This window comes from Cibotium barometz, chromosome 59 (assembly GCF_041138505.1).
Source record: "Cibotium barometz isolate CiBa-2024 chromosome 59, ASM4113850v1, whole genome shotgun sequence".
NCBI lineage: Eukaryota > Viridiplantae > Streptophyta > Polypodiopsida > Cyatheales > Cibotiaceae > Cibotium > Cibotium barometz.
In genome coordinates, this window is record NC_141104.1 from 31,751,939 (window position 1) to 31,777,649 (window position 25,711).

The window sequence follows — 25,711 nt, forward strand, 5'->3', positions numbered from 1 at the left end:
TAAATGTTGTTATTACAAGCTTTGTGTAGGTAAGTTTCATCTCCAGCTGCCTACACCTTAGAAGGCCATTGGGATAGTGATTTTTCCCATGATTGCGTTGATCGCGCCCTCACCTATAGAGGAGCTAGTGAAGGTCATGTGGGTATGAGGAAAAACAGGGAGCAAAGCTGACTTGGGAGCACCTGGCATTTCTCCCATTTTGGTGCTTCACCTTGCCAGGTGTTAGTACGGGTGTGCCTGTTGGCGCACGGTCCCGGAAGACCAGTGAGGACAGGTGTTCACCCAGTGAAGGTGGAAGATTGCCTGTGATTTGGTCTACTATGACAGTTGATTCTTCATTGACAAAATCTTGTTGTATTTCATTGTTTTCACTCCATGTTATGGAGGAGTATGGCCTATCAGGCCCGTGACACTTGTACAAGTATAAATACTCCAAGAAATACAAAAAGTATTGAGGGGGGGGTGCTAAAATCTGAACTGCTTTTTATGATTAATTGTTGTTGGTAGTCGGAGGTACTGCCTTCTTCCTAGAAAGAGGCATTGGTTCGTTTATTTCCTGAAAACATCTTTGTGAAAAGCTATTGGATTGGAGACCAATAACTCTTATGTCTGTGGTTTACAAACTGGTTGCAAAAATGGTGGTTAACCGTTTGAAGAACATCCTATATGATGGTCTACACCCTACACAACATGGTTTTGTACCCAAAAGACAAATAATGGATAACATTGCCAATGCTTACATTGACATTGAATATGTGAAATATACTGACTAGGATGTACTCATAATGCAAATAGACATAGAAAAAGCATTTGATACAGTACAATGGCAGTTTTTTGGCAGTGGCATGGAAAATTTGGGTTTGGGCCTAAGATGAGAAATATTATTTATTGGCTCTATGAAGGAGGCACTGCTCGATGTATATTACATAAGGGTCTTTCAGATATTTGGTCTCTAGGCAAATTAGTGTGACAAGGCTGCCCCCTCAGTGCATTTCTTTATGCAATAGCCACTCATCCCATGCTCTTATTAATGGACAATCTGCTTGCAGTGAACAAGCTACATGGCATACAGATTTTGGATGTAAATCACTTTGTTAGCGAAGCTTATGGGATGACCATGTTTCTTTCCAAGGAACACTCAAGATGATGTTAAAATAATTATGGATCTGTATGGTCGTGTGGCAGGCTTGAAAGTTGATTTTGCTAAGTCCAAGCTTCTACCACTTAAGCATTGTGATTGGCACTCTATTCTTTGGATGAGGCAGATAATCTCACCAGAACAGATGGTCAGACATCTTGGGTATCCTCTCAAGATGTCTCCTCTGGGCTAGACAGTCTCTCTGAAGCGAGAACGACAGTGGGTGTTGGATAAGTTGAATTTCAAATCTCAATATTGGTAGTTATCTACTTGGCTAATGCATGTTAGATTGAGAATAGTGCAATCTATTGTAATGACTTATATTTAGTTTCACTTGCCTCTTGTTTCCTGTTCTTCGATAGATTTGGATAGTTTCATGTCTGCAACATTGACATGTTTGTGGCGTACTAAGGTGGACAAAAAACCCATCAGGCTACTCAGGCTACTCAAAAAGCATTTGGTCTGTACTCGAAGAATGCATGGTGCTCTCAATATACTGAATTTAAGCTTTCATGCTAATGCCAGGAAAGCTTCTCTTCTTTTGAGTTTCTTGGGGTGAAAACAGCCCTTGACTTTAATGTTATCAAGTCTAGTTGCAATAATGAAAACTCCAACCTTTGGGCATTGGATGATTACTCATGCTGATTTGGATGCTTTAGGGGCGCATTCCTAGATGCTTGTTTTCTTTTCTCCTCCACTTGGAGGTTTCCCACTAGTAATATAATGTATTACAAAAAAGAAAAAGTGTGTTGGGGTGTCTCTATCATCTGAGATCTCTCATAAGTATACGTACTTGCAAGATGAATTTTCAATGGTAAGATCCATCTCTTGGTCACGTGGGTGATATCATACATTCTTTTAGGTGACACTTCAAGGTTTTAGAATGAGTTAAGTGTCTCTCTTCACTACCTCTACCGTCTGTGCACATGGCTGGCAGGCTTTCGGTTCCGCTTCTTTTGCCATCACCCATAGCTTTAAAATTTCTGTCAAGGGGCCAAAGTGGGCCCCAATGTTGATTTTAAGCTTTGTACGGTGGAGACAACTTGCATGAAATATTAATGTGGGATTTGTCAGGCAGTTGCAGATTATTTAATTCGGGTCACTTTTGGAACAACTCTATTGGTTTCGATCATGCTTGTGTACAGCACATTGATGGTACTTCTCACGTCTTCAAGGAGGTACTGCTTATCAGCAAGCTTTTGAGTTGTAAAAACTATCAACCTTCAATTCTCTGCCTTTTCTATATTAATAGTGAGTTTTCAATCGAGATGTGTGCTTCATAAGGAGGATTGAAAAGCTGTCTTTTTTAAGGAAATAGGATGCAATTTGGAAGCATCTTTTTGTTATTGGGAAATGAACGCTAGTCCAAGAAGTAAGCTTACATTTGGTGCTGTTTTTCTGCTACAGTGAGAATGACAATCGTCAAGGTCATAGATCGTACAACTCTGGTTTTTCATTTTACATTAGCCCAGCCGATTTATTTTGGTATGTTCCCACCCTCACACCCCCCCCTCTTCCCCCCTAGCCACTTTGTGTGATACGTGTGTGAGGCTGCATATGTGGGTGCATTTGTGTGAGCGTGTGGCATGGGTGAGCGTGATGCTTCAGAATTACTGGTGTCTAGAGCATTGCCGGCTAGACTGCATGCTTTTCTTATGTTTTCTTGTCTTTGTCATACAACAGGTACTTGGATCCATATTACTATCGAAGAAGAGGTTTCGAGAGAGGTGGCATGAATTTCTTTGAATCTGTAAACTTGTTTCCCTTCATCTGGAAGATATTTATGCCACCTTTTGCGGCTACTTTGCCTGCTTGGGCGCCTGCAACCCGTAGGCTTGGAGTTCATAGCTTTCTCACACGCTTGGTGAAGGAAATTTACCGATTCTTTTGCTTTTGTAGGTCTTCTCGTTTGTCTTTGGAGACGGTGATCCAAACGAGGGAAAGGAAGAACTCCGGTGGAAAATGGTGGGTTTCCCATGGCCCTTAAGCTCTTACAGGTTGTTAGAATGAAAGGGACAATCAGACATTTTTATTGCTTTGAAGTTTTGTTTTATCTCCTGCCTGTAATGTGAAGGTCTTGAATAAAAACTTTGAAAATGTTTGTATAGCTTGTTGGGTATTCCAAATAAGAGTGGGGCAATCAGAGATAAAGGACTTAAACCAAACACTTGTTGCTGAAAATTGATTGTGTTGATTACTTGGCAAATTGGAAAAGAAGGGGCAAGGGGTTAAGAGGGAGGCAGCCGAGGGTTGTGGGTAGTCGGAAGTGTGCAAGGCTTGGGATGATGCCTCTGAATTAGGTTTGGGGAGTCTTGGCTCTCTACTCAGCTCTTGAGGGTTTGAGAGGGGAATGCTTATCTGCTGTTCTGTTTGCCGGGCTGCCCTTCTGGCTTCCTAACTTTTCCTGTTTGTGGTGTAAGCCATGGACATTTTTCTTGTAACACAAGGCATAGGGCTTCGAGGATTGCGCCTCCTCATCTGGACCTATGAGGAACTTCTAGACCTTAAAGTTTGTGGATGATACAGCCACCTCTTGGCAGGTACAGAGGGCAATCTGAAGAGATTTGCAGCTATTATTGTGGTGTTTTGTTTGGCTTCTTTTGCTTGGATCAACTGGGGAAAGTCTTGCAGCTTTGGAGCAAGGCCCCAATACCAGCTTGGGGAGCAGCAGAGGTCTTCACTTGGTGCTTAGTGGATTTAGTTAGACATCTTGGCTGCCATGTTGGGTTGTTGTGTCTTAAGAGCAGTAGGTAGCACCCCTTCAAGAAACTCATGAACTGGAGCACAGCTCAACTGGGAAGTGTTGATCAACACACCAGGATATGGTACAGCTCATCCTATTGGTCCTCCTCCCATTTGTATAAATCTGGCAGCTGATTCGGAACTATCTTGATAAGGAAAAGATGGTAAGTGCAACGCTATTGTGTTGCCTCTTCTCTTGGCATCATTCACTTGGAGATTCAAAGCAGAGCTTTAATTGGCAAATCGTCATCTGTGACCTTCAGCCAGGAGGAGAGCCGTGGAAGGATTTAGTGGGTGTTCCACATCACAGGCCGCAATCCCAGGGATTGGAGGAATTGTGTCAGTGTGTTTTCATTTCTGCAGCCAATTTACTTTCAACACCAAACATCGACTTTTTATGTATGGAGTGAATGTGGGTGGATGTGCCTAATCATTGACAGTTTTTGAATTTTGTCTTTCCCAAAAGATATTTTGCAACTTCTTTGTAAACTGCTGCCAATGTAAGAGAAGCAATAGAAGGAGAGCTAAAGACCAGGAGGGACCCTACTTCAAAACCTCTGGATTTTGTGATTATGATATTACTTTCCTTCATTGTGGACTGACATATGATGTTGACATGTCATTTGTGTTGAAGCCTCATTTGTTACAAATGTTTCTTCTCTACTGTTTTTTTTGTAGATCGGAGAGTATATCAAATCTAAAGGAGGCGTAGTTTGTGCTGAGGAACTTGCACCTTTTCTAGATGTGCCGTCTTTGGCAGAGAGCAGGGTAAGTTTGGGACCTTTTTGTGATCAGAACTACGACCATGATGCAAGTACATGTCATAGTAGTTACAAACTCAGGCTGTCCATTTACTTATAAATTTTTGAACAACTCATCTGATGAAGTGGGGTGTAGTGCCACAGTGGTGGTCTTTAGTGCCAGTGGTTGTTTTCTTGGTGCCAATGCCAAAAGATGCTCAACCCAGAATAGAAGGCTTTAGGTCATCCCTGCAGTCTCCCTTGTTGCCAGCACCCTCTGGGATGTACAGGATTTCCTTCTGAATCTCTTTCACCAGCTCAAGGGGAAGTACAAGTGCAGTTGATGGCGTCGGATTGTTGATCCCGCTCAACATGATTCTGAATTCTGTCTCGTATGCTTTCCAAGCGTAAATGAAACCCACTCAAAATTAAGTCAGACATTCACTAAGGGAAGTAGGGGTGCATGCCTGTGAGGTATCTGCGTTACAGATATGAGAATGTAGTACAAAGCTGAAACTTAGCAGAAATCTGAATTTAACAACTGCACTGTGTGTCTGTGCAAAACCAGGCTATGAATTGGGCAGTAAACTCCTGTTCTCTATCAATATTTCAGGTCTATTTGCCAACTTTGGATGTCCTGAAGATTTTCAATGTCTGCTTCTGATTCCTGGACTGGTTTATGTTGGTCGGCTGGAGGGAGGGCTGTGGAGGGAGAATATTAAATGTATGATAAAACGAGGAAGGGTAGGGCCCTTATCAAAGAGAAAATAAAACAGGCTGGTTGGCCTGTTGGGGCTGTTGGGGGCCAGTTGTAGAGGACTGCAAATGGGTGAAAATCCCTGAATAGGGGTTAAATTCCCTTCTCACACCGGCCAGACTGCTGTAGGGCTGCCCAATGGCTGTCCAGGCTCTAGGCTTCCTGATTTGGCCCCCCAAACCTGCTCTGCTAGTTCTGCCTCAAATCTGATTTACATTCTGTGCTCTGGTGTTTACAGCACGTTCTTGTAGGCCAATGCCTCGGAGTAATTTTTTCCCAATCATATGTGTGCTCCTCACTACCCCTAGATTATCTTTAGTTTTGATTCTTCAAGTGCTTAATCGAGGTACTAAGACAACTAAAAAATGTAGCATGGTATAGTTTTAGGAAGAATCACCTCAACTGAATTTTTGAGATGGAAAGGATTTTCAGCTTTTCTTTACTGTATGTAAATGGTTCAGTGCAACTTCATTAGCTTCCTTATCCCGTGAGGGCAATCAGGTAAGGCACCTGTTATTAGTTTTGATTCTTCTAGTGCTTAATCGAGGGACTAAGACAACTAAAAAATGTAGCATGTTATAGTTTTAGGAAGCAGCACTTCTGCCGAATGTTTGAGATGGAAAGAATTTTCTAGGGTTAAGAGTGGAATAACCTATAGCTTTGTCATGTCTAACAGGATGTGGAATCACTCATGCTGCCAGTGTTGCTTAGATTTGATGGAGAGCCAGAAGTTGATAAACAGGTAGGGTATGTGAGACAAGCTCTTGCTATTACAGTAAATATGGATGTTTAGGTGGCACTTGCCAATATCTTGTGTACGAAACTGTATGAAGTTTTTGTAAATTTTAACCCAAAAGTTGATTTTATGTCTTCCAGGGAAACATATTGTATCGGTTTCCTTCACTGCAAAGAACCGCATTAAAGTGGTCAAGACCAACAAGGACATTTGATGCTCTTGAACAGTTTTCTGAAAATCCCTGGGAATTCAGGTATCAATTTTGACCTAATCAAAAGTATTCAGAAAAGCTCTAGCTGTCCTTCTTTCACTTTGCCGGATTCTTGTGCTTTGGTAACAATTTGAGTGTGCTTTTTCAATACATATAAAGTTTTTTTGGAGTTTGTTTGACTTGTATAGCTGCAAATTGTCACACCTTTATGTATGTGTTGTCAAAAGTGAAGGGGATGGAGACACATGTCGAGGAGTCTGTTGTGAGCCTCAAGGAGTTGGTCGAAACACAAATGAACATAGTCAAGTTGTAAGCCATTGTAGAATTAAGAGAATATAGATGAAGAGATGCCCTAGCAACTCCAAATCAGAGTAGGAGGGTTAACAGACTCTTGGTTCAGCATGGAAGGGGGGCCACAACACACCTACAATGATTGCTTGGGATGCAGATGCACTATTTGCCATCATGCAGCAAGGTAATAATCATTTGGTTATTACTCTTGTATCCAAAGAAGAGAGAAATGCACTTCTTAAGCACTCAAATTTATTGAAGGATGTGGAGTCCTGGAAGTAAGGGAGGATTCAATTCAAAGAGAAAGGAGGTGAGATAGAAAAGATCAGGGCAGCAAGATAAGTGGGAAGATGGACAGTGCTTAGAGAAGGGGGAGCTCTAACATTTTACTAGTTTCATGGGTCATTTTTTGGTTTGCCGTGGATATATCATTATTATTGAATTATGAGATTGATAGACTAGGAACGGTTGGAGCAATACATTGATAGAGGAGAAGCAACAGATTCCAAAATGATCAAAAGAAAAGGAAAGAAAAAAAGATGTACCTACATTTTCTTCAACTTCACTCACAATTATATTAGTTACGACTTTATAATTCAACAATGTTCTTGAAGTTCTAGACCCTCAAAAGAGAGCTTGCCCTCATCCAAGCACTGCATGTTGTTGCCATGTTCTACTCTAGTTCACCTCCTTTCTCTTTGAGTTGAATATGAGATTTCCTCTTTGAGTAATTTTCTGTAGGGCCCCCACCATGAATGGTGTATTTGCTTTATTAGGATGATGAAAATCTGAAAATAAAGACTGAAATCTTGGCCTACAATGTTCACCTTGGTTGGAGCACTCCCTTGGCTGTCCTGGCCCTTGGAACACGTCCATCTGTTGTGAAATATGAGATGAATGAATCGTTTTCTTGGCTGGAGTATTTATAACCCTTGAGCCCTCTAGTCGGCTGCATCTACTGGAGTTGGCCAGCAGCAAAAAGGCTTACGACTAGCAAAATAGCCAAATTATGCATTTAATTGTTTTCACACCTCATAAGTGGCTGTCCAAGTCTGCTCATGGCTGTGACAGTGCCCAGGCTGCTGGGCAGCACAGCGCATGAGTGTGGGACTGCCCCCCACACCTGGCCGACCTGCTGGGTAGGGCTTATAGCCATGTCAGCTGCCTAGCCAAGCCCCCGTAGAGCTGGCCGACAGCCTGCGCAGCCCACACTAGGGCTGGTGGGCTCAGCATGGAGCCTTCCTGGCCCCTTGGGATGGCTCTAAGCCGCCCCCTGCCCACTGCTAAAGCTCTAAACTGTGATATGGGGTAGTCGCTATGGGCTGGCCCCTTATGTACATGCAAACCTACATGCCTACGAAGGTCTAGTATCTAGTTGCAAACCAGATACATAGAACATCTGACATCATTCTAGAGGGAGACTCATAGCACGAACTGGCACTGCTTCATGTGCAGGACAATGCACGCTTGACCTTGGATGCATAGAGTGGAACCCTGGCTGACTCGTCCCTTATTGGGCTCACATGGGATCAGTTTCCACTCCAGGTCCTGCACCTTGTTCAGACATGTCCACGTAGCATCCAAGTGCGGGATGCACGTGACATCCTCTTCTGCTCAACTTGACGGAAGCGGCATAGCCTCCAAATAGTCCGACAATAAAGCCGGATAGTCGTCGAAGAACTCTTTGTCAAGCCATACTGCTTCGTGGGTCCCTCGGTCCTGAAACTTCGTAAGGAACTGTCTTTGTCTTCGGCCGGAGCCATGCTTGAAGCGGTGCAAAAGGATCTGTTCTATAACGTTCACTTCAGCTTCATCAACTATATCTGGTTTCGTTTCGTCTTTCACTTCTGAAGGGATTGGACCTGCATACGGTTTTAGCGAACTGACATGGAACACATCATGCATAGTCCAGCTCGGAGGTAGCTTCAACTTCATTGAAGCCTCATTAATCGTTCTCTTGATGGGAAAAGGTCCGAAGCTCGTGAAAGAAAACATAAACATAGCTATCTCACTGGGGTGATACAAATTGTCCATGGAAACTCATCATGGAATACTAAGAACATAGAAACATGAGAGCAACATCAGCTCCGAATAGATGGTATACTACTCTCCAAAATATCAAGCATGGGGCTAACGAGTATGGCCGAGAGGTCTCCCTCAACTATGTCACGTGGAAAGGTAGCTCGATGGTGGTGGAGCATGTCCTGGATTTGGAGCTGATGAGGTGATCGTGGCCGACGGGGGGGCTGAGGACGTCGGGCACGCTGGAGTGCAGAGGCTCGGTCTGAGGTAACTCCTCTCGGGTGAGGTAGGTCGAGAGCCGCTCGTGGAGGGTCCACAAGATCCACTATGTCGGTCTCCTCCACCTCTTGGGTCCAGAAGAAACTAGTGATGGTTGGCTGGCGAGGGAGGGGGCGGGGTGGCTGGGGCCGAGGCTCTCTCAAGAAGGTGTCCTTGTGTCTGCGGAGCTCAAGCAAGAAGAGGCCTAGGCAACTTTGGTCCTGGAAGTCTATGATCCTGGAGAGTGGACCAAATCCCTCACGAAATAGATAGTGAAACCTCCCGCGGATCTCATAGTATACTGGGCAGCGGCATATGTAATGCTCCTCCGTCTCAACCTCTGTGGCATAGTCGGTAGATCCTCTCCTCTCTGGGTCTCCGTATGAGCTTCCCAGCTCTGAAGATGCTGCCTAGCTCTACCTGTCTCCACTTGAGGCGGTGGGATGAAACCCGTATCTGGCCAATCGCAATCCACATGGCATGGGACATGTGAACACTCAAGTAGCCCGGCTGCAGATGAATCCATCCTCAATGAATGTGAGGAAGTGATCTCTGTAGAAGTGCATCTTCGTGGGGAGCTCCGGAGGTGTGATCCATGTGCAATGGGTGTAGAGGCTGAGAAGGTCTAATTGGATAACCCGGTTGGTATCCTCGTGTAACAGTCGGAGAAAAGGGGAGTCCAAACTATACTGAAGGGGGGGTACGCGGTCCATGTGGAGCCCATATACTGAGAACTAAGTGGAAACTAGTGCATACCATACTCCAGAGTGGCCCTCAAGTGCTAGCTGTCTTGAGGACTCCAGGGCAAGCCTCGTGTACTGTGGGGATCCATGTGATTGATGCTATGGAGGTCTATGACTGTCTAGACCAGTGCATCCACTACCATCGGGGCTGCAGCAAACTCTGCCTGGATAATCTGGTGTGGGACTGATGGTTTGTTGCGGATCATATGGGAGAACATCATGACGTGGGGCCTCTCAACTCGTTGCCAATCCTCATCGGGTAAATCTGGCCCTTAGAAGGCTGCTCCATACATCAAGGCTGGTGTGACGAGGGTGTCAAAAAGCTAGCCCTTCATCCTGGGCTCGTGGAAATGTGCCTGGAAGCACTACCGCTCAAGTAAGCTCAAGCCCGCGTCACTTTGGCGTGTGCTGTGGGGACCATGGTAAAGCGTGGGCCACTGAAAGTGACACCAAGTTAGACATAGGATGAGACAATCTCCACAGGATCCCCTCTATATGTGAAGCTCAATCTGGATGTGAAGGGGCGAGAGGTATTGAAGACCATTACCTTGATTTTACCAAGGATAACAGAGAGGTCTTGTTGAGTGCAAAAGTCATGTAAGGCATCCAGCTGTCTCTGAAGCCCTTCGGCTGAGTGTGAGAGGAGGACAATGTCATCTGCATAAAGTAGTATGGGGATCAATATGCCTGCTAGTGTGGGACCAGCCCCGCCTAATCCGTCAATGAAGCTCAAGATCTCATCAATGTAGAGGCCGAAAAGAGTGGGTGATAGAGGGCAGCCATGTTTCACCCTAATAGTGCTTGAAATCTCGTGTGATGTACCTCCTGGGGCTCTCACTCGTCCGGTGATGGACTTATAGAGGGCGATGATGCTCCAAACCATGTCAGATGGGACTCCGATCTCCTGTGGACGGTGTAGGAGGCGGGCTCGGGGTACAATATCAAAAGTTTTGTGGAAATCCACAAAGCAGTAGTAAATCCTTTGATGTCGTGCTCTACCCTCCTCGATGATGGCACGGAGGGTGAAGATGTGGTCAAGGGTAGAATAGCTCCTCCGAAAGCTAGCTTGTCCAAAGGCTGTGCATCCCTGGCTCTCTGCAAATGAACTGAGCTCCGCCTCTAGCATTGATCCATAGAGTTTGGCCAATGTGTGGCCAATCATGATCGTTCTGTAATTATTAGGATCAAGTGGATCTCCGGCTTTGAGAATGGGGGTGATGGTGTTGGTGGACCAAGAGGGTGGAAATCCTTCACAAAGGGCTCTATTGAACATGTAGGCTAGTAGGGGCACCAGGGTATCATCGGCATGCGAGATGTACTCGGCAGGGAGTCCCTCAAGATCCTGGGCTCGCCCAGCCCATTGCGTAGTCTATGAATGGCCTTGAGGACCATGCCCTTTGTGAAGAAGGTGGAGCTGGTGGGGGTGGCTGATGGGGGATATGATAGAGGGAGCATGCATAGGAGTGCCATGTGTCCGGGTAGGTGATAGGTGTGGGAGGGCGATGTTCTCGGAGTTTCCTCCAAGCCTCTTTGCAGTTCGGCCCTAATAAAAGTCGGTATAACTCATCCTCTTTCTGAGCATAGAACTCTCGTTTCTTGGATTGGGTGAGTCGTTGAGAAATCCATTGCGCTTGGGTCTTCGTGATTTGCCCAATCCGTACCTCATGCTTAAGACGGGAGCGTGTGGCCCGGCATTCGTCGTCATACCAACAGTTATGGGGCATGGAACCGCAAGGTGGCTTGGCAGCAGACCGCCGTGTGCAGATGAAATAAGCGGTGGCGGATGTGTGGAGTAAGGTGGTGAGCTATGATGTGAGGGTGGATAGGGGGACAGTAGGTTCCACATCATGGAGTTGGCGGTAGATGTGGTTGGAGTGGTTTGATACTCCAACCATCCCGTACAAATTGGTTACCCTTAATTTAATGTAATTTCTGGTAAAATTGTGCTGATAAAATTGTGAAAATCATCATTTTGCATTTAACCCTTGGTTAATGCCTGTAAATCTCACTCAAATTCAAGATTATTCACAGCCAGAGTTGCATTTGGAATGTGCATGAGAATGAATGCTATACGCATTATGTATTGGGCACATTTTATCAGTGTAAAAATGGGAACAGACACTGCCCTTGTCCAGATTAAGGCAAGAGGTAAGACCTCCCGCATAAATTTGGGTTTGCATTGCATAATGATACAAAATAAACATAAAAAGCCCAAAGGAACTGTCAGCAAAACATTGAAACATGTTGCTCACATGGAGCAAAATGACCTGACGGACGAGCTCATGGCCCCAGCCATGAAAGAAGAAGAATATCTCTTCCCAAGAAGAGGATCCACACCGAGAAGAAGACCTGAAGGAAGACATGGACACGAGAAGAGAAGCTGCCCTGAGAAGACTGGAAGAAGAGACGGACGCGTGAAGAGATGCTGCCACGACAAGAAGACTGAAGACAAGAGAAGATGTGAGGCTCCAAAGAGTGAGGAGCCATGTGAAAATCTCTGAGAGAGAGAGAGAGAGAGAGACCCCACAACCCAATGTAACCTGTCCCAATAAAGTAAAACCACCTCTGAGCCACCGATGATGTAGGCCACGTGGTAGAGAGATGTATGTGTGAGCACTTTAGTCAAGGTCGCGGGCAACTATAGTAAGCCTTGGACACATAGAGAGAGAGAGTGTCAAGGACTATGAGTTTAGGGATTTGAGGCACTGGTCGCGGACTGTCAAGTAAGAAAGAAACTTGATACAGGGTCCAGGTGTGCTGAGATAACTTGAGGGGAGGAGTAGACACTGGTCGCGGACTGCCAAGTAAAGGGAGGCAAACTTGGTATAGGGTCTAGGTGTTCTAGGATTATTCACTTGAGGGGAGGTGTTGAAATATACAAGTGAATAGGGTGTGTGTGGGAACAAGCTCTTGGTTAGAGGCTGTAAAAGAGGAGATGTAATTGTGAAAGAACCTGTGAAAAGGTGAGAAGAATCCACTGGGAGAGAATAATGGGTAGCATGAGGGAATTTAGGAGTGTGGAGATATTCTGGGAGATATTCAGGGAAAAGAGAAGAGGTGGAGAGAATCAGGCAAAAGGTGGAGATATTCAGGGAGTGAATCATGGAGAAATCAATGGGATTTGATGCTTGATGTAAACTCTATAAATTGAGGCATAGCCCTAATGAGAATTTGCTGGTTTTTGAGTATCCATGCCTACATTAATCTATCTGCTAATTATTCACTAATTACGTCTTAATCATTTCTTAATCACTTTGTTAATCATGTTGATTCTAGTGTATGATCCACCCTAGCTCATCATTATGCTCAAATTTCAACAGCTCGGAGCCAATGATCTCCATGGTGGTAGCCCACTCCACCGCAAGCACATCCGCGCTCTTCCTAGTATCGGATGCATCATGAGATGAGATGAAGTACATCTCTCTGCGGGAATATGCAACCACGCCATGAATACTCCTCTTGCGGATGTCGCTCCATCCATCCACAATGAGGGAGGCTCCGTTCCTTGCCCATCGCCGCTTTGTGTTGTTGGCTGCATGCTCTACAATGCGCTTCTCCTTCTCGAGCAATGTAGTACGCAAGCTCTCAGATGAGGGGGGCGTATAGGTTGAGCCATACTCCCCAATCTTCTTAACCATGACCTTGAAGTATTCCGATCTATTCAAGAAAGCAAATTACTAATGAGAAGGGGACTAGGATGATGACAACATGAATGATGAATTGGCAATGATCGATTGCACCGCTTGAAAGACAATGTGGTTGTGGAATTAGAAGCGGGCCATCGCCATATCCACCTCCTCCTTTAACTTGGGGTTCCAATTCTCCCCAAGTGTAGATTGTCGCCGTGGGCCACGCAAGGATTGAGAGGCCGTGGAGATGGAGAGTGCCGGCGTCATGGATGGAGGAACATTCCGACTCGATGGTGAAGGTGATTGCGTGCATGATCCCGATCCATCACATGACTCCATTGTAGAGGCTTGAGTTCCTCTCCCCATCATCGCAGGATCCACGGCCACTCGTGGTGTCCTTCTTGCTGCTTCGACTGCCTCGTAGACGGCAAGCTCGCCGTCTCTTTTCGGGCGTGACATCTGTGCAAAACCGCACCTCATGCCCACTCTCACGCAAGAGGTGGGCTCACTTTGTCGGCACCACCCGTTTACTGGTATAGACAAAGCTTGCATGCCCATGGCCGAGAACCACCTCCATGAGCGGATGGGGTGTAGTTAAACTCCTCCCACCATGTCCATCCCGTCGTCCTTCTACGGGAAGTCCCGGCACGTGAGGAGGATGGCATGGTTGAAGATGGCTTGAGCCTTGAGCCCTGAGAGAGGGATAGAGACAGAGGCTTGAGCCTTGAGCCTTGAGGGAGAGAGACCAGAGACTAGACTCTAGAGTGCTTGTGTGAGAGCCTAGAGGCTTGGAAGTTGGAAGACTCGAGAGGCTTGAGGGAGAGGTGAGAGAGAGAGAGTCTAGATAGTAGAGAGTAGAGCCTTGTGTGAGAGGCTTGGAACTTGGAAGTTAGAAGAAGCTTGAGGGAGAGAGACTAGAGAGAGTAGATACACTCATAGAGTGTGGCTTGCTGCTTGAAGCTTGAGGCTTGAGCAATGAGTAAACTTGCAAGGTGCCAAAGACTCAAGACTCAAGAGACTAGAGAGAGAGAGAGTTGCTTGAAGGTGTGCGTGTGTGTGCTTGTAGCCTTGTTCTTATATAGATATTAGATACGCAATAGAGAGAGGCAAGGGCCAAGCCTCTAAGGCCAAGGCAAGAGAGAGGCAAGGGCCAAGGCCCAAGCCTCAAAGGCCAAGGCCCAAGGGAAGGCGTCCCCAAACGACCACCCAAACAGCCAGAAACGGCCAAAAATGGGCAAAAGAAACGACCGTTTTGCAGGGCGCAACGGCTCCCTGCCACCCCCCCCACAACGTTCCTTGGCAACCAGCCGTCCCCGTCCCCTGTCCCTTGTAAGGGACTCCTCCAGGGGGACGTCCTACCGTCCCCTTCCGTCCCCGTTTCTGACGCGTCCCGAGACGGCGTCTCGACGTCCCAAGCTGCCGTCGCTTTCGTCCCCTGTGACTATGTCTAAAATGCAAGAAGTGTCAGGTCAATAAGCATGAGCGCCTCAAGGTTGAAAGTTTGCTTTATCCATTGGATATTTCCAAAGGGAAATGGTCCATGGATTTTTTCACTGGTCTACCTAGAACGTATCGAGGGAATGATTCCGTTTAGGTAGTGGTTGATAGATTGACTATGATGGTCAAGTTTCTACCTACTAAAAAGACGGTGAAAATACCTAAGTTAGCTAGGTTGTTCATCGAACGTCTCTACAAACTATATGGCCTACCTGTAGATATAGTCTCTGATAGAGATAGGAAGTTCGATAGCCACTTTTGGAGGGAAGTCTTCAAAAAGCTGGAAACTACTCTAAGCATGAGTACAGTAGACCATCCGCAGTCTGATGTCAGACAGAAAGATTCAATTAAACCCACTCACCCTCTACACCCTTGGCATATGGTTTTTCTTCTCTGAGCTTATCAGCCGTTACTTCCAGAGGAGGATACATGCCCACATCCAATTGGGAGGAGTATCTGCACTTTTGGAGCTTGCTTATAATAGTTCAAAACATTTCGCAACTAGATTTAGTCCATTCATGTTGATGTATAGATTCGAGCCGGGATCTCCTATAGTCGTAGGGCTTGAGAAGGAGAAGTTGCTGTCTGTCAAGGAGTTCCTTGAAGACATGCAAGATATGGTGTAGGTAGCAAAAGATTGCATACGTAACGCACAAGATTGTGCGAAGACATATGTGGTCAAGGATTGCAGAGAAGTGGCCTTTGAACAAGGTGACTTTGTATATTTGAAAGTCCCTGCGAAGTTGGAGACTTTAAAGACGAGAAAGTGTGAAAAGCTTTCACCTAGATATTGCAGCCTCTCTAAAATCCTTAAGAAGGTTGGTGGACGAGCCTAAAAACTTGAGTTGCCGGAGAGCTCTCGAGTTCAACCTGTTTTTCATGTCAGGAGACTGTGAAAAATTGTTGATCATCAGGAGAAAGTAGTTTCTCCAACAATTTTGGTGGAGTTGATAGAACCATCATCTATTCCACGTGAACTCGAGAGGGTTCTTGGATTTAGAGATCAGAACACGAGGCATAATGTGTACTGTGAGGCACTTGTTAAGTGGAAAGATCGTGAAGATGAGGCTTCTTCATGAGTATGCTAACCAAGAACTTTCTGGAGTTCGTTTTTGAAGACGAAAACTCTTCTTAAGGGGGAAGTAATGTTACGTAGCCTGTAGCGGCTATGTACATTGTACGGGAGGCCCGATCGGCTCTGAGACCGTCCAACCAGAGCGTGGACGGCAAGCGAGCCGAGGTTTAGGGGTGAGGACGCCCAGGACGGAGTTCCATGGGCGGCCGGGCATGTGTGGGCAGGCAGGCCCCTATATATGCCCGGCGGTGGGGAGGATTCTCCATTACCTCCTTGTTGGGTGGTGAGCCAGGGCTTGTGTCTCACCAGGGCTTGTGTCCTCTACGTACGCAACTATAGTAGTGTGACAGCTATATTATTAGCAATCGTTGCTGGATAAAATAATGATTTTGTAAAGTTCCTCATTTAGCATCTTGAGACTACAATCTGCAGTAAAGAGCAACAAAGAAGAAATCGAAGAGAAAAATTGTCACAAAAAGAAGTTCAAGGAAAAGAAAAATAAATTCAAGGTAATGCTGTGGAAGATGAAGCTGAAGAGTTGGTAGAGGCTTGCAACTCGTTGATCCCTGAAGATGAGGGGGAATGGATCTTCTATATATGTAGCGAAAACCGATTGCCTCAGCCTAATGTGTATCAGTGGAGTTTGTCTTTTTGGATCAATGTATTCGCTTAAGTTGGGGAATGTTCCCAATGATGTTACCTTGCTTTGTATAGCTACTAAGACTGTTCAAGTAGTCATGTGTACCCACGATCTTCTTCAGAAGGATTAGACGGAGTAAGGTTTTGTTAGATGATTTGCAAAGGTGCAAACCTTGGTCTTGTACTAGCTAATCTGATGCTTTGTGCATATCCATGTAGTGCTTACACATGGTGAGAAAGGTGGCACGACTCATAAACTTGGAGGTTAAGTGTCCAGCTACAAGGCTACGCGTCTACCTATTTAAGAGGAACACAGTGACTAATAAACTACTACTGCATGATGTGACTTCTCTATTTCTTGTGATTAGTGTCAAACCTATTTTTGTGTCAGTGAGAGTCCTTTCGACTTGTTTAGTCTTTCTTTAATTTTAGCCATAGCTAGGATATATGTACATGTAAAAAATCATTCCCTGAGCTTCTTTTTGTGGAGGTTGCATAGGATCTCACTCTAGGTTGTAATTGATGTTTTATTTCCATTTCTTGTATTAATTAAATCCAAGGCTTCTACCAGTTTACGTGTTTCACCAAAGGAAATCAATAATAGGTGACTGATATTGAGTTTATTACAGCAAGGCCAATGAGATGAACCGGTTTTTGGTTATCGGGCTTGGTGCAATCAATTTGATTGGAGTAGTCATTCTAAGTAGCTGGCTAAGGTAATCCTTCTTGAAAGCTTTTATGCTAGAATGTAATCTTGTTTATGGCTGCACCATTCTTGGTAGCTGGCTAAGGTAATCCCTCTTGAAAGCTTTTATGCTAGAATGTAATCTTGTTTATGGCTGCACCATATTCTTGGACAAATGGTTTAATTTGGATCATTTGTTTTTGTAGGGATGTAACCATTGTTGGGAGGTTTGGTGTCGGTCTTGTACCTTTCATGGCCAAAGTATTACCTATTCTTCAGGTACTAATGAGGCCATCATTCAAAAGAGTCTTATCTTGTATCTTCTTCTTTTTTGAGAGAATAAATATCATATTATATTTTGATGACTATGTTACAACCAGTTTATTCCTTTACATGGCAATGAAGACATGAGGCTCTTGTCAATGTCCAGAAGTATGTGGTGTCGGTCTTGTGCCTTCTGTGGCCAATGTATTACCTGTTCTTCAGGTACTAATTAGGCCATCATTCAAAAGAGTCTTATCTTGTATCTTCTTGTTTTGAGAGAAGAAATACATATTATATTTTGATGACTTTGCTACAACCAGCCTATTCCTTTACATGGCATGGGAGACATGAGGCTCTTGTCAATGTTCAGAAGTATGTGGTATCCGTCTTGTTTTTTTTTTTTAAAGATTAAATATCATATTATATTTTGATGATTATATTTTGATGACAAATTGGGCAATGAAAATCTGCCTAGCCCATTTAGATGCCTTACCCCAGAAAGCTCTTATATCAGGGCAGCCGTAGAAGTAGTGAAACAGATGCTCTCTGGCAGAGTGGCATCTGAAATATAGACCAGAAGGGAACGCGTTGGAACTGTCTTTACTTCCTGTGGATAAGGAACCTGTTAATACTTGCAGAACGCGTTTGCTTTTGAATGGTATCTGGTGTTGTAATCTGCTAGACCAACCCTGGGAGATAAGTCCATTCTCCATGACTTGTTTTGCCAAGCAGTAAACCGATCAATTTTTTACCAAATGAAGGGAGGCAAAGGGGATCCATTAAGCCATCTCCAATCTTAAAGCCATTCATCTGGGTTACAATTGACATTCACCTTAATATTGACTGTTTCCAGCTTTTCCAGAACTGTTTGTACTCCCTCAAATTTAGAAAGACCTTGCATTCTGAGAACTTGATCCATGTCCATTCATTTAAAAAATGGGCCATCCCACACATTCTGCAAAAGTCTTACCCCCTTGTTGTGCCTCCTTGGCATCATGTAATAAGGCCAGATGGGGGGACCCAGGAAACAATGGGCTCCACCACATTGAGTACGTCTTTAGAGGATTGCCTAAAACTCCAGTACCCCATGCCATCTCAACAGTGGCAGGAGAGTTTTCTATTGTTTAACTATCAAGGCATTCCTGAACTTCTAAGATGTGCCAGTGGAAAGCATTTGTCCCTCCAGCTAAGATCTTTCGACTTGCCAAAACAATCAGCTTGAAAGTGATTGTCACCATGATTGTTCTGCATCAACATGGTGACTAACAACTTACCTTGTCTAGCCTTGTCATTTTGCACCAAATTCAGCACATTCAGCCCATCATGCTGTCAAGGTCGGCAAATTTTGTGCCAAGCCAATAAGGTACAGGGCATTTTGGAGCCTGTATTGATTCACAAGAAACTTCTCATCGTTGCTAGCAACCTACAAAGCTGCCTAGGTGAGTCATGACCAAGCAACTAGAGGAAGATAGTATTGAAACAAAAACATCAATATAGCGTTCAGAACAACTAATCTTGAGTGAAGGGAGGGACCTACTTCTTTATTTTGCTAGTAAATCTATCGGTAATCCAATAAATTTGGAGGGACACATTACTGCCAGAGTAACCACAGGGCACCCCAAATGTCTGAACATTTGTCCCCTTTCTAGGGCATCAAAATCAGAGTGTTAATAAGTCTGGAATTTAAAACATTGCACTTTGATTCCGAAGCAAAAGCAAACTTTCTAACTGTATAGAGAGCATAATGAGATTATGTTCAATGGCTTCCAGGAACAGCATGGAGTCATATACAAAACATTGCATAAGCAACTGAGTCTAATCCCCAAGAAAAATACCTCTCAGATCATCCTGAGCAGAAGTAACAATGAGAGGGTGCAACACAATAGCAAACAAGAGAGTTGCTATGGGGCATCCTTGTTCAATCTATCTCTTAAGATGAAACCCTCCCACCACAAACCCATTCAGTAAAAGGCTAGAAAAAGACCCATGAGATAACAGAAATATAATCTGAGACATACAGGGGCCAAATCCCATCCTCTCCATAATCTTGTTGACAAAGGAACAATGGACCTTGTCACAAGCCTTCTCAAGATCGAGTTGCAGCATGATGATTTTCTGAGTCTTGGCTTTGGCCAACCCTACTTCTTATTGATGTCTCTGAAGCTCAGGTGTGAGTTCAATAGCAATGGCCTTGGCCTAAATTTTAGAAACCACATTAAGCATGGTAATAGGTCTCCAGTGGAGCAGGCAACCTGTTTAGAAGCCAGATTAGTCAGTCCTTCCAGGGAAATGTCCATGTTGCCCTCTTTAGAAACTTGGTTAACAAGGATAGTAACCACAGGGGAGAGTTTTTCCCAAAAAGCCAAGAAGAACTCAACAGTGATACCATCCCATCCTGAACTCTATTGTTACCCAGAGAAGACCGCTTCACATCAATGAAGCCAACCAAGAGCCCTCCCTATGGGTCAGCCTTGACTGGACCAGATCCGGTAGAGATTTCTCATTACCCAATCCAACAGCTGACCCAACAAGAAGTCCATTGAGCAGCCAGATCTGAAGGTTACTTAGCCTAGATGTAACAAGCAACCTAAATCTTTGCAGAAAAATGTATTTGTCACCTTTTGATGAGGTTGTTTTTCTATCTGTGCTTCTGGATTGTCTCTGTTATAGCTGTGATTATGCAAAAACCAAGAATTTGACCTTCTAAAATAAACTTTTTTGACCTTGGTCACATCTGTGTAGTCTAGATGTGGTTTGCTGTGCACGTGGATGGATGTAGTTAGATTTCATAAATTTTTTATTTCTTTGAAGTTAAGCCAAAAATCCCTTTCATACTCTTCGAGGAACCATTCAGGTTCTTGAGGCTTGGAGTGTAAAGGCTGGCTGCATACTTAATAAAAACCTAGGGTGTGCCCTACATAGGGTTGCCAAAGATTGCAAAGGAAGCAAGTTGTAAAAAGGAAAACACTCTAGGGCACAAGATGGATGATGTACACCATACAATGGTTTGTGGGATAGGAAGGTAACATTTTCGTTTGTAACCATGAAAGGGCTTGTCAAAGAAGCTTTCTTTTACAGACTATACTTAGATTCTGGCCTCTTTTTTTCTTTTCGTACCTTCTAATAACTGACTAGACATGTACTTCTTTGATTAAGTTTCATACGCTTTATTAGGCATTCTATTGCATCATTTTGTGAGCCTAGAGACTAATATTGCCACCCTGAAGTAGCAGAGGATTCATGTAGGAGGGTACACCGCTGTCACTCACCTACTTTTTTGGGTGGGCCTGTAATGATGGCTGCATTATCCCACCTTAGCTAGCCAAATTTTAGCCACTATGCAGTTAACCATCTTTCTGGGCACATGGTGGTATTGTATCAGGCTCCTTTGAGTTCCCTGGTTCAAGTTTTATTTCCTGCACTTTGTTGCAAACATATAGATCTTGTGGTTTGGTGGCTTGGTGGCTTGGCTATGACATTGTCCCCTACTCTCTTTATCCTTCCCTTTCAGCCCTTTTCTTGTCTCAAACATGCTACATGCGAATATAGTGTAACCACATGTCCTGTGCAATTAGCGGACCATCTGGCCGACCAGCAGTAGGCCTACAGACCAGCTTCCCTTGCAACTATCATTTTGGGTATTTAGACATCTGCAGTGTAAGTCCTGCAAGGGAGCTCGAGGCGACAAGAAGGGGACTAAAAGGCAGAAGGAGAAGCATTTCAAGATAAGCTGTGAATTCAGCAAGACACCTTTTGAATGCATCAGTAGATATGCATGCATGAGCAGGATCTAAGTTCAGATGGAAAAACCATTGTACTTTTGCAATATACAGATTTGGGCTACATCTCATGAGCAGGATCTGAGTTCAGATGGAAAAACCATTGTACTTTTGCAATATACGGTAGATTTGGGCTACATCTCTTGTCTCTTTCCTCGCTATCTAGTTTGCTTAGCCATCTTTCTGTGCATACGGTAGCATTGTATCAGGCTCCTTTGAGATCCCGGTTCAAGTTTTATTCCCTGCACTTTGGTGCAGTTATGTAGAACATGGGGTTTGCTGATTGGCTATGACATTCTCCCTTGCTCTCTTTATCTATGAACCTTCCATTTCAGCCCCATTCTTTTCTCAAACATGCTATGTGCGAATTCTAGTATAATTGTAACTACTGGATATTGATGATGTTATACGCTCATTCCAAGACTCAAAATTTACATGCACTGGTGCTATAAATCTAAAGAACAATGTGATTACAGTAAACCATTTACAATAAAGCTCTGCTCTGATGACATGTTACTTTGTTTGTAAAGTTGTAAAATGAAAGCCTCACGGTTCTGGTATTCGGTGAATTTAGTTCTTGCAGTCTCAATGAAATCTCTTCTTCGTTTTGATAGTCTACAGCATTGCTAAGATTACCTAAGTTTTCCTATAAAGCAGAAGGTTCTTGGTGAATAGTGGTCTTAACCACGGCTAACTTTAATGTGACCTGAGTATCAAAGTATGGCTCTGCTCTTAGCCTAATAAGCTGATTTAACAATTTTAACCTAGGGAGACAAAATCTAAGTCTTTTTTCTGAGGGGTCGATTGTTGGATGCATAGGTGTACACTGCATCTTTCTTTGCAATTCCAGCAATTAGATGGTTTTCTCTCCAAAAAAAGAATGCAGACATCATCAAGAAAAATGTTGCAAGGGGGCAATGGTGCGAGCTATTACAGCGGCCAGACTTGTTATTACAGAAAAAGGTATATTGCTTTTAGTATTCTGATGGTTATTTTTGAAGCTTGTGTGGCATGGTGATTAGTTACAAGAAAACATCTATCACTAAGGTTCACACATATTAAAAACTGTTTGCATGATGCATTCATTATGAGCAACTTGCTCCAAAATGAGCTGTATCAGTGTGTTTTTCAGAGGACTTAAGAGCTAGGACAAGTGGCCATTGCTGCACATTTTGATTGCTATGCTGGGCTGCCTCTTTGCACCAAATCTGTTGTGCCCCAGCAGGCATAGGCCAAATGCCTATGGCTCTTGAATCATGCATGCACCTAGTGTGGTCCTTGTGCATTTCTCTAAACTTAGTTCAGTCATTGGCCTCTCGTTTACCAAAAGGCTCACAAATCACAAATGGCTTGGAAACACTCTGTTAACCTTAAGCCTAGTTTTCCTCAAAAGACATGCCACATGCATGTGGTGTATTGGGCTGATGCATTTGAGATATCCTCTTACTCATTTTGGAATTTGGGAAAGAGAGTCATTCCTAAAGTTCTGCTTCGCTTTGAGTCTTTGATCTAGTTTTTGAACCAAATCTGCTGGTGAAAACAGTTGTGGATAATCTGCCGCTGTTCTTGTCACTTGACAAGCAGCTTGTCTGGGTTTGTTTTTGGTACGAGAGACACATTATGTAACAAAATCCATATCAATCTTTATAACAGACTGTCTTTCTAGTAAGCAAACGGGTTAGGTCACCACATTGATATACATCAATGGCTAGCCGGTTGTAGCCACACCTGTTCAAGTCAAGAGCTTACCTTAGCCTTGTCAAAGCATATGTTGTTGGGTCTTGCCTTAGAGCCGCAATTTCAACTTTCGGGTGCGCTAGCTTGTCCATCACATCCTCACTCTGTTGTCACACTAGAATGCTCCTTGCTGATGGGGTGAAGGAAGAGCTCTCTTCGCATAGATGGAGGCAAATAGAGATGGTCCTGGGTGATGGTTCTCTCTCACAGAAGGCGGGGGAAGAAGAGGAAGCTACTGCAAGCAGAAAACCTACAACCAATCCTATCTAGCAAGCATCCATCAAACATGCAAGATTCAATAGAGAATTAGCAAACAAGAGTAGAGGAGGGGAGCTCACAAGTATTCTATTCCAAGGGAATGATTATGTCTTACTCATTGTCAAAATGACTTATATTCAAGTGACTATTTTCACACTAGGCTGGCCAAGCTTAAGAATGGTCTAGCCTCTATTACTAGTCTTAAGCAAGTATATATGGAGTCCGTAGACCTTCCCTATTTGACATTAAGCACAAGGTAAGGGACTTTATATGTTCCAGTGTCGTCTTGCAAAGGATAAGTGTCCATTTGAGCGGGTAAGATGGCAAACCATGTTAACTTGCGGAGTGGTTAAAATACCCTCTGATAGGCAAGTTTCTCACTAGTGTATTTTTGTAGTGCAAGTTCTAGCACCAACTACCGACCATTGGACTCTTGGCTCTAGCCAAATGGGAGATTTGCAACAGTATTGCTGCGTGGCACATTTGGTTAACCTACAAAGTGGTTAACAACACCCACTGATAGGTAGGTCTCTCATTGCTGTATTTTTGCAATGCGAGTTTTAGCACCAGCTACCGACCATTGGACTCCTCAGATGGGAGATTTGCAGCAGTATTATTGCGTGGTACATTTGGAGAGCTCGCTATAGCGAGGCCATCAAGGGCACCCTCACCCCACTAGCGGAGTCCATCTGGAGCATCTAGCTTGATCTCACTCATACCCTCCATGGATAGTGGGGGAAGCTTCAAGGTGGCTCCGACCGTATGCGGAAGCGTTGCGAGACCTTCTTGAGAATTTGGTGTCACTGTCCCTCTCTCACTGACAATGATGGTGAGCCCACTTGGCACTATAGACCACCTATGTGGTTGTCCCTCCTGTTAGCAGTCATCTCCTGTTTGTATATTTACATGAGGGCCTCTGTTGTGGGTGTGCCCGCCCAATTTAGGTGTTTTCTCATTTTTCCCCACTCTCCATATTTTTCCCTATTTTTTTTGGTGTGGGACGCTGTCCTATGCATGTCGGCTACCTCTGTATGCTGTCCGACTGCTGGACTGATTGCTTTGACTTGGCCAACTACATCTGTGCTGGCCGACTGCACCTGAGCAAGTCATGGACACATGTTACTCCTGTCGGCTGTTTTTCTATTGACGGACTGGTTGATAGGGGCCATATAAAATGGCCCCTTGGCCCCCCACTCATTGTATTTAGTTTTCGGGATTTTCTCTTGTGTATATAGCAAAGTTATACGCTTCTCTCAGCATCGGCGATGTATGATATCTTATATCCCTCTTATGGCACTGGATGGATTTAGACATAGATCTGCATAGCATGCTTGTACTACCCCTTGAGCATATAGAGATGCATCTTGCCTTAGCACTCCATCCACATCCCCACCCCCCTTATATTGTTTGTATATGGGCTCCACCGATTCATGATGATTCACAATTGTATCCAGACACATGCACACTTTTTCTTTTGTTTCTTTTCTTCCGATGACCGGAAGAACACAGTTGTATTATTTTTTGTCTCATAGGCCGACTTTGGCCTCTCGTAGACATTAATATATCTTTCTTTCTTTCTTTCTTCTTTCTCTCCCTCTCTAGTGCTGTGTTTTGCTGCAGTGCACTTGCTCGTGTTTTCAAATCTTGTCTTCATCTCCGCTGCATATTTTGACATGGTATCAGAGCTCTAGGCGCTTGGAAGATCTTGGGAACTGTGTGAGAAAGAGGGGGGCTGTTTTGTTGCTGATTGGTAGACTGTTTTGGACCGTACGGGAAGAGGAGAAGCAAGAGGAAGGCGGGCTGATTTGCTGGACAGCCACTTGCAGGTTTAGTTCCTTTTTTCTCCCACCCACCCACCCTTTTCAGTTACACCCCCACAATGGCAGATTTACTTGAGATGGTTGAGAAGCACGTGGACACTCCTCACGTTCCCAGTGGACCGTCAGTTGGATGGGAACAACTACGGCATATGGAAGGTAATGATGGAATCTGTTTTGGAGTCTTACGACCTTGCTGATTTCATTATTGTTGGGGTTCCATGGCCGGAGTTAGAGGAAGGGGAGTTACCCTTGATTCGGAAGGAACGTGAGGCACAGGCACAGTTACGGGTTCGTGCCAATGCTAGAGTCCGTTCTTTCATTTTCCTCAATTGCACCCCACAGGTAATCAATCATATCAAGCATATGACGCTGGCTAGAGGTATATGGTAGCATTTGGCTTCTCTTTACAACAGGGTATCACCCATGAAGATGATCTCCTTGGAAGTACAGATGCGGGTGATCAGAATATGCAGTGGAAATGAAGATAAGATCTGAAAACACAAGAGCAAGTGCACTGCAGAAAACACAGCAATAGAGAGGGAGAGAGAGAAGCATATAACTCTGCTATATACACGAGAAAATCTCGAAAACTAAATACAGTGAGTGGGGGCCAAGGGGCCATTTTATATGGCCTCTATCAACCAGTCGGCCAATAGAAAAATAGCCGACAGGAGCAACATGTGTCCGCGA

General features: G+C 44.3%; 1 protein-coding gene and 1 long non-coding RNA gene across 2 annotated transcripts in view; both read left to right on the top strand.

The window, feature by feature from the left end:
* Window positions 1-25,711, top strand: part of LOC147605717 (uncharacterized protein At5g03900, chloroplastic-like) — a 45,202-nt gene that overhangs the window by 13,632 nt on the left and 5,859 nt on the right. Inside the window, exons 3-12 of the mRNA XM_086793695.1 lie at window positions 2,213-2,316; window positions 2,546-2,623; window positions 2,822-2,888; window positions 3,038-3,103; window positions 4,559-4,648; window positions 6,054-6,119; window positions 6,254-6,366; window positions 17,108-17,194; window positions 17,370-17,442; window positions 22,026-22,169. Coding sequence (XP_086649821.1) covers window positions 2,213-2,316; window positions 2,546-2,623; window positions 2,822-2,888; window positions 3,038-3,103; window positions 4,559-4,648; window positions 6,054-6,119; window positions 6,254-6,366; window positions 17,108-17,194; window positions 17,370-17,442; window positions 22,026-22,169 — 888 coding nt within the window. The remainder of the gene's footprint in view (window positions 1-2,212; window positions 2,317-2,545; window positions 2,624-2,821; window positions 2,889-3,037; window positions 3,104-4,558; window positions 4,649-6,053; window positions 6,120-6,253; window positions 6,367-17,107; window positions 17,195-17,369; window positions 17,443-22,025; window positions 22,170-25,711) is intronic.
* On the top strand, window positions 3,930-4,477 carry LOC147605718 (uncharacterized). The gene is made up of 3 exons (XR_015265195.1): window positions 3,930-4,044; window positions 4,144-4,219; window positions 4,347-4,477. It is a non-coding gene; the product is annotated as an uncharacterized LOC147605718 (long non-coding RNA).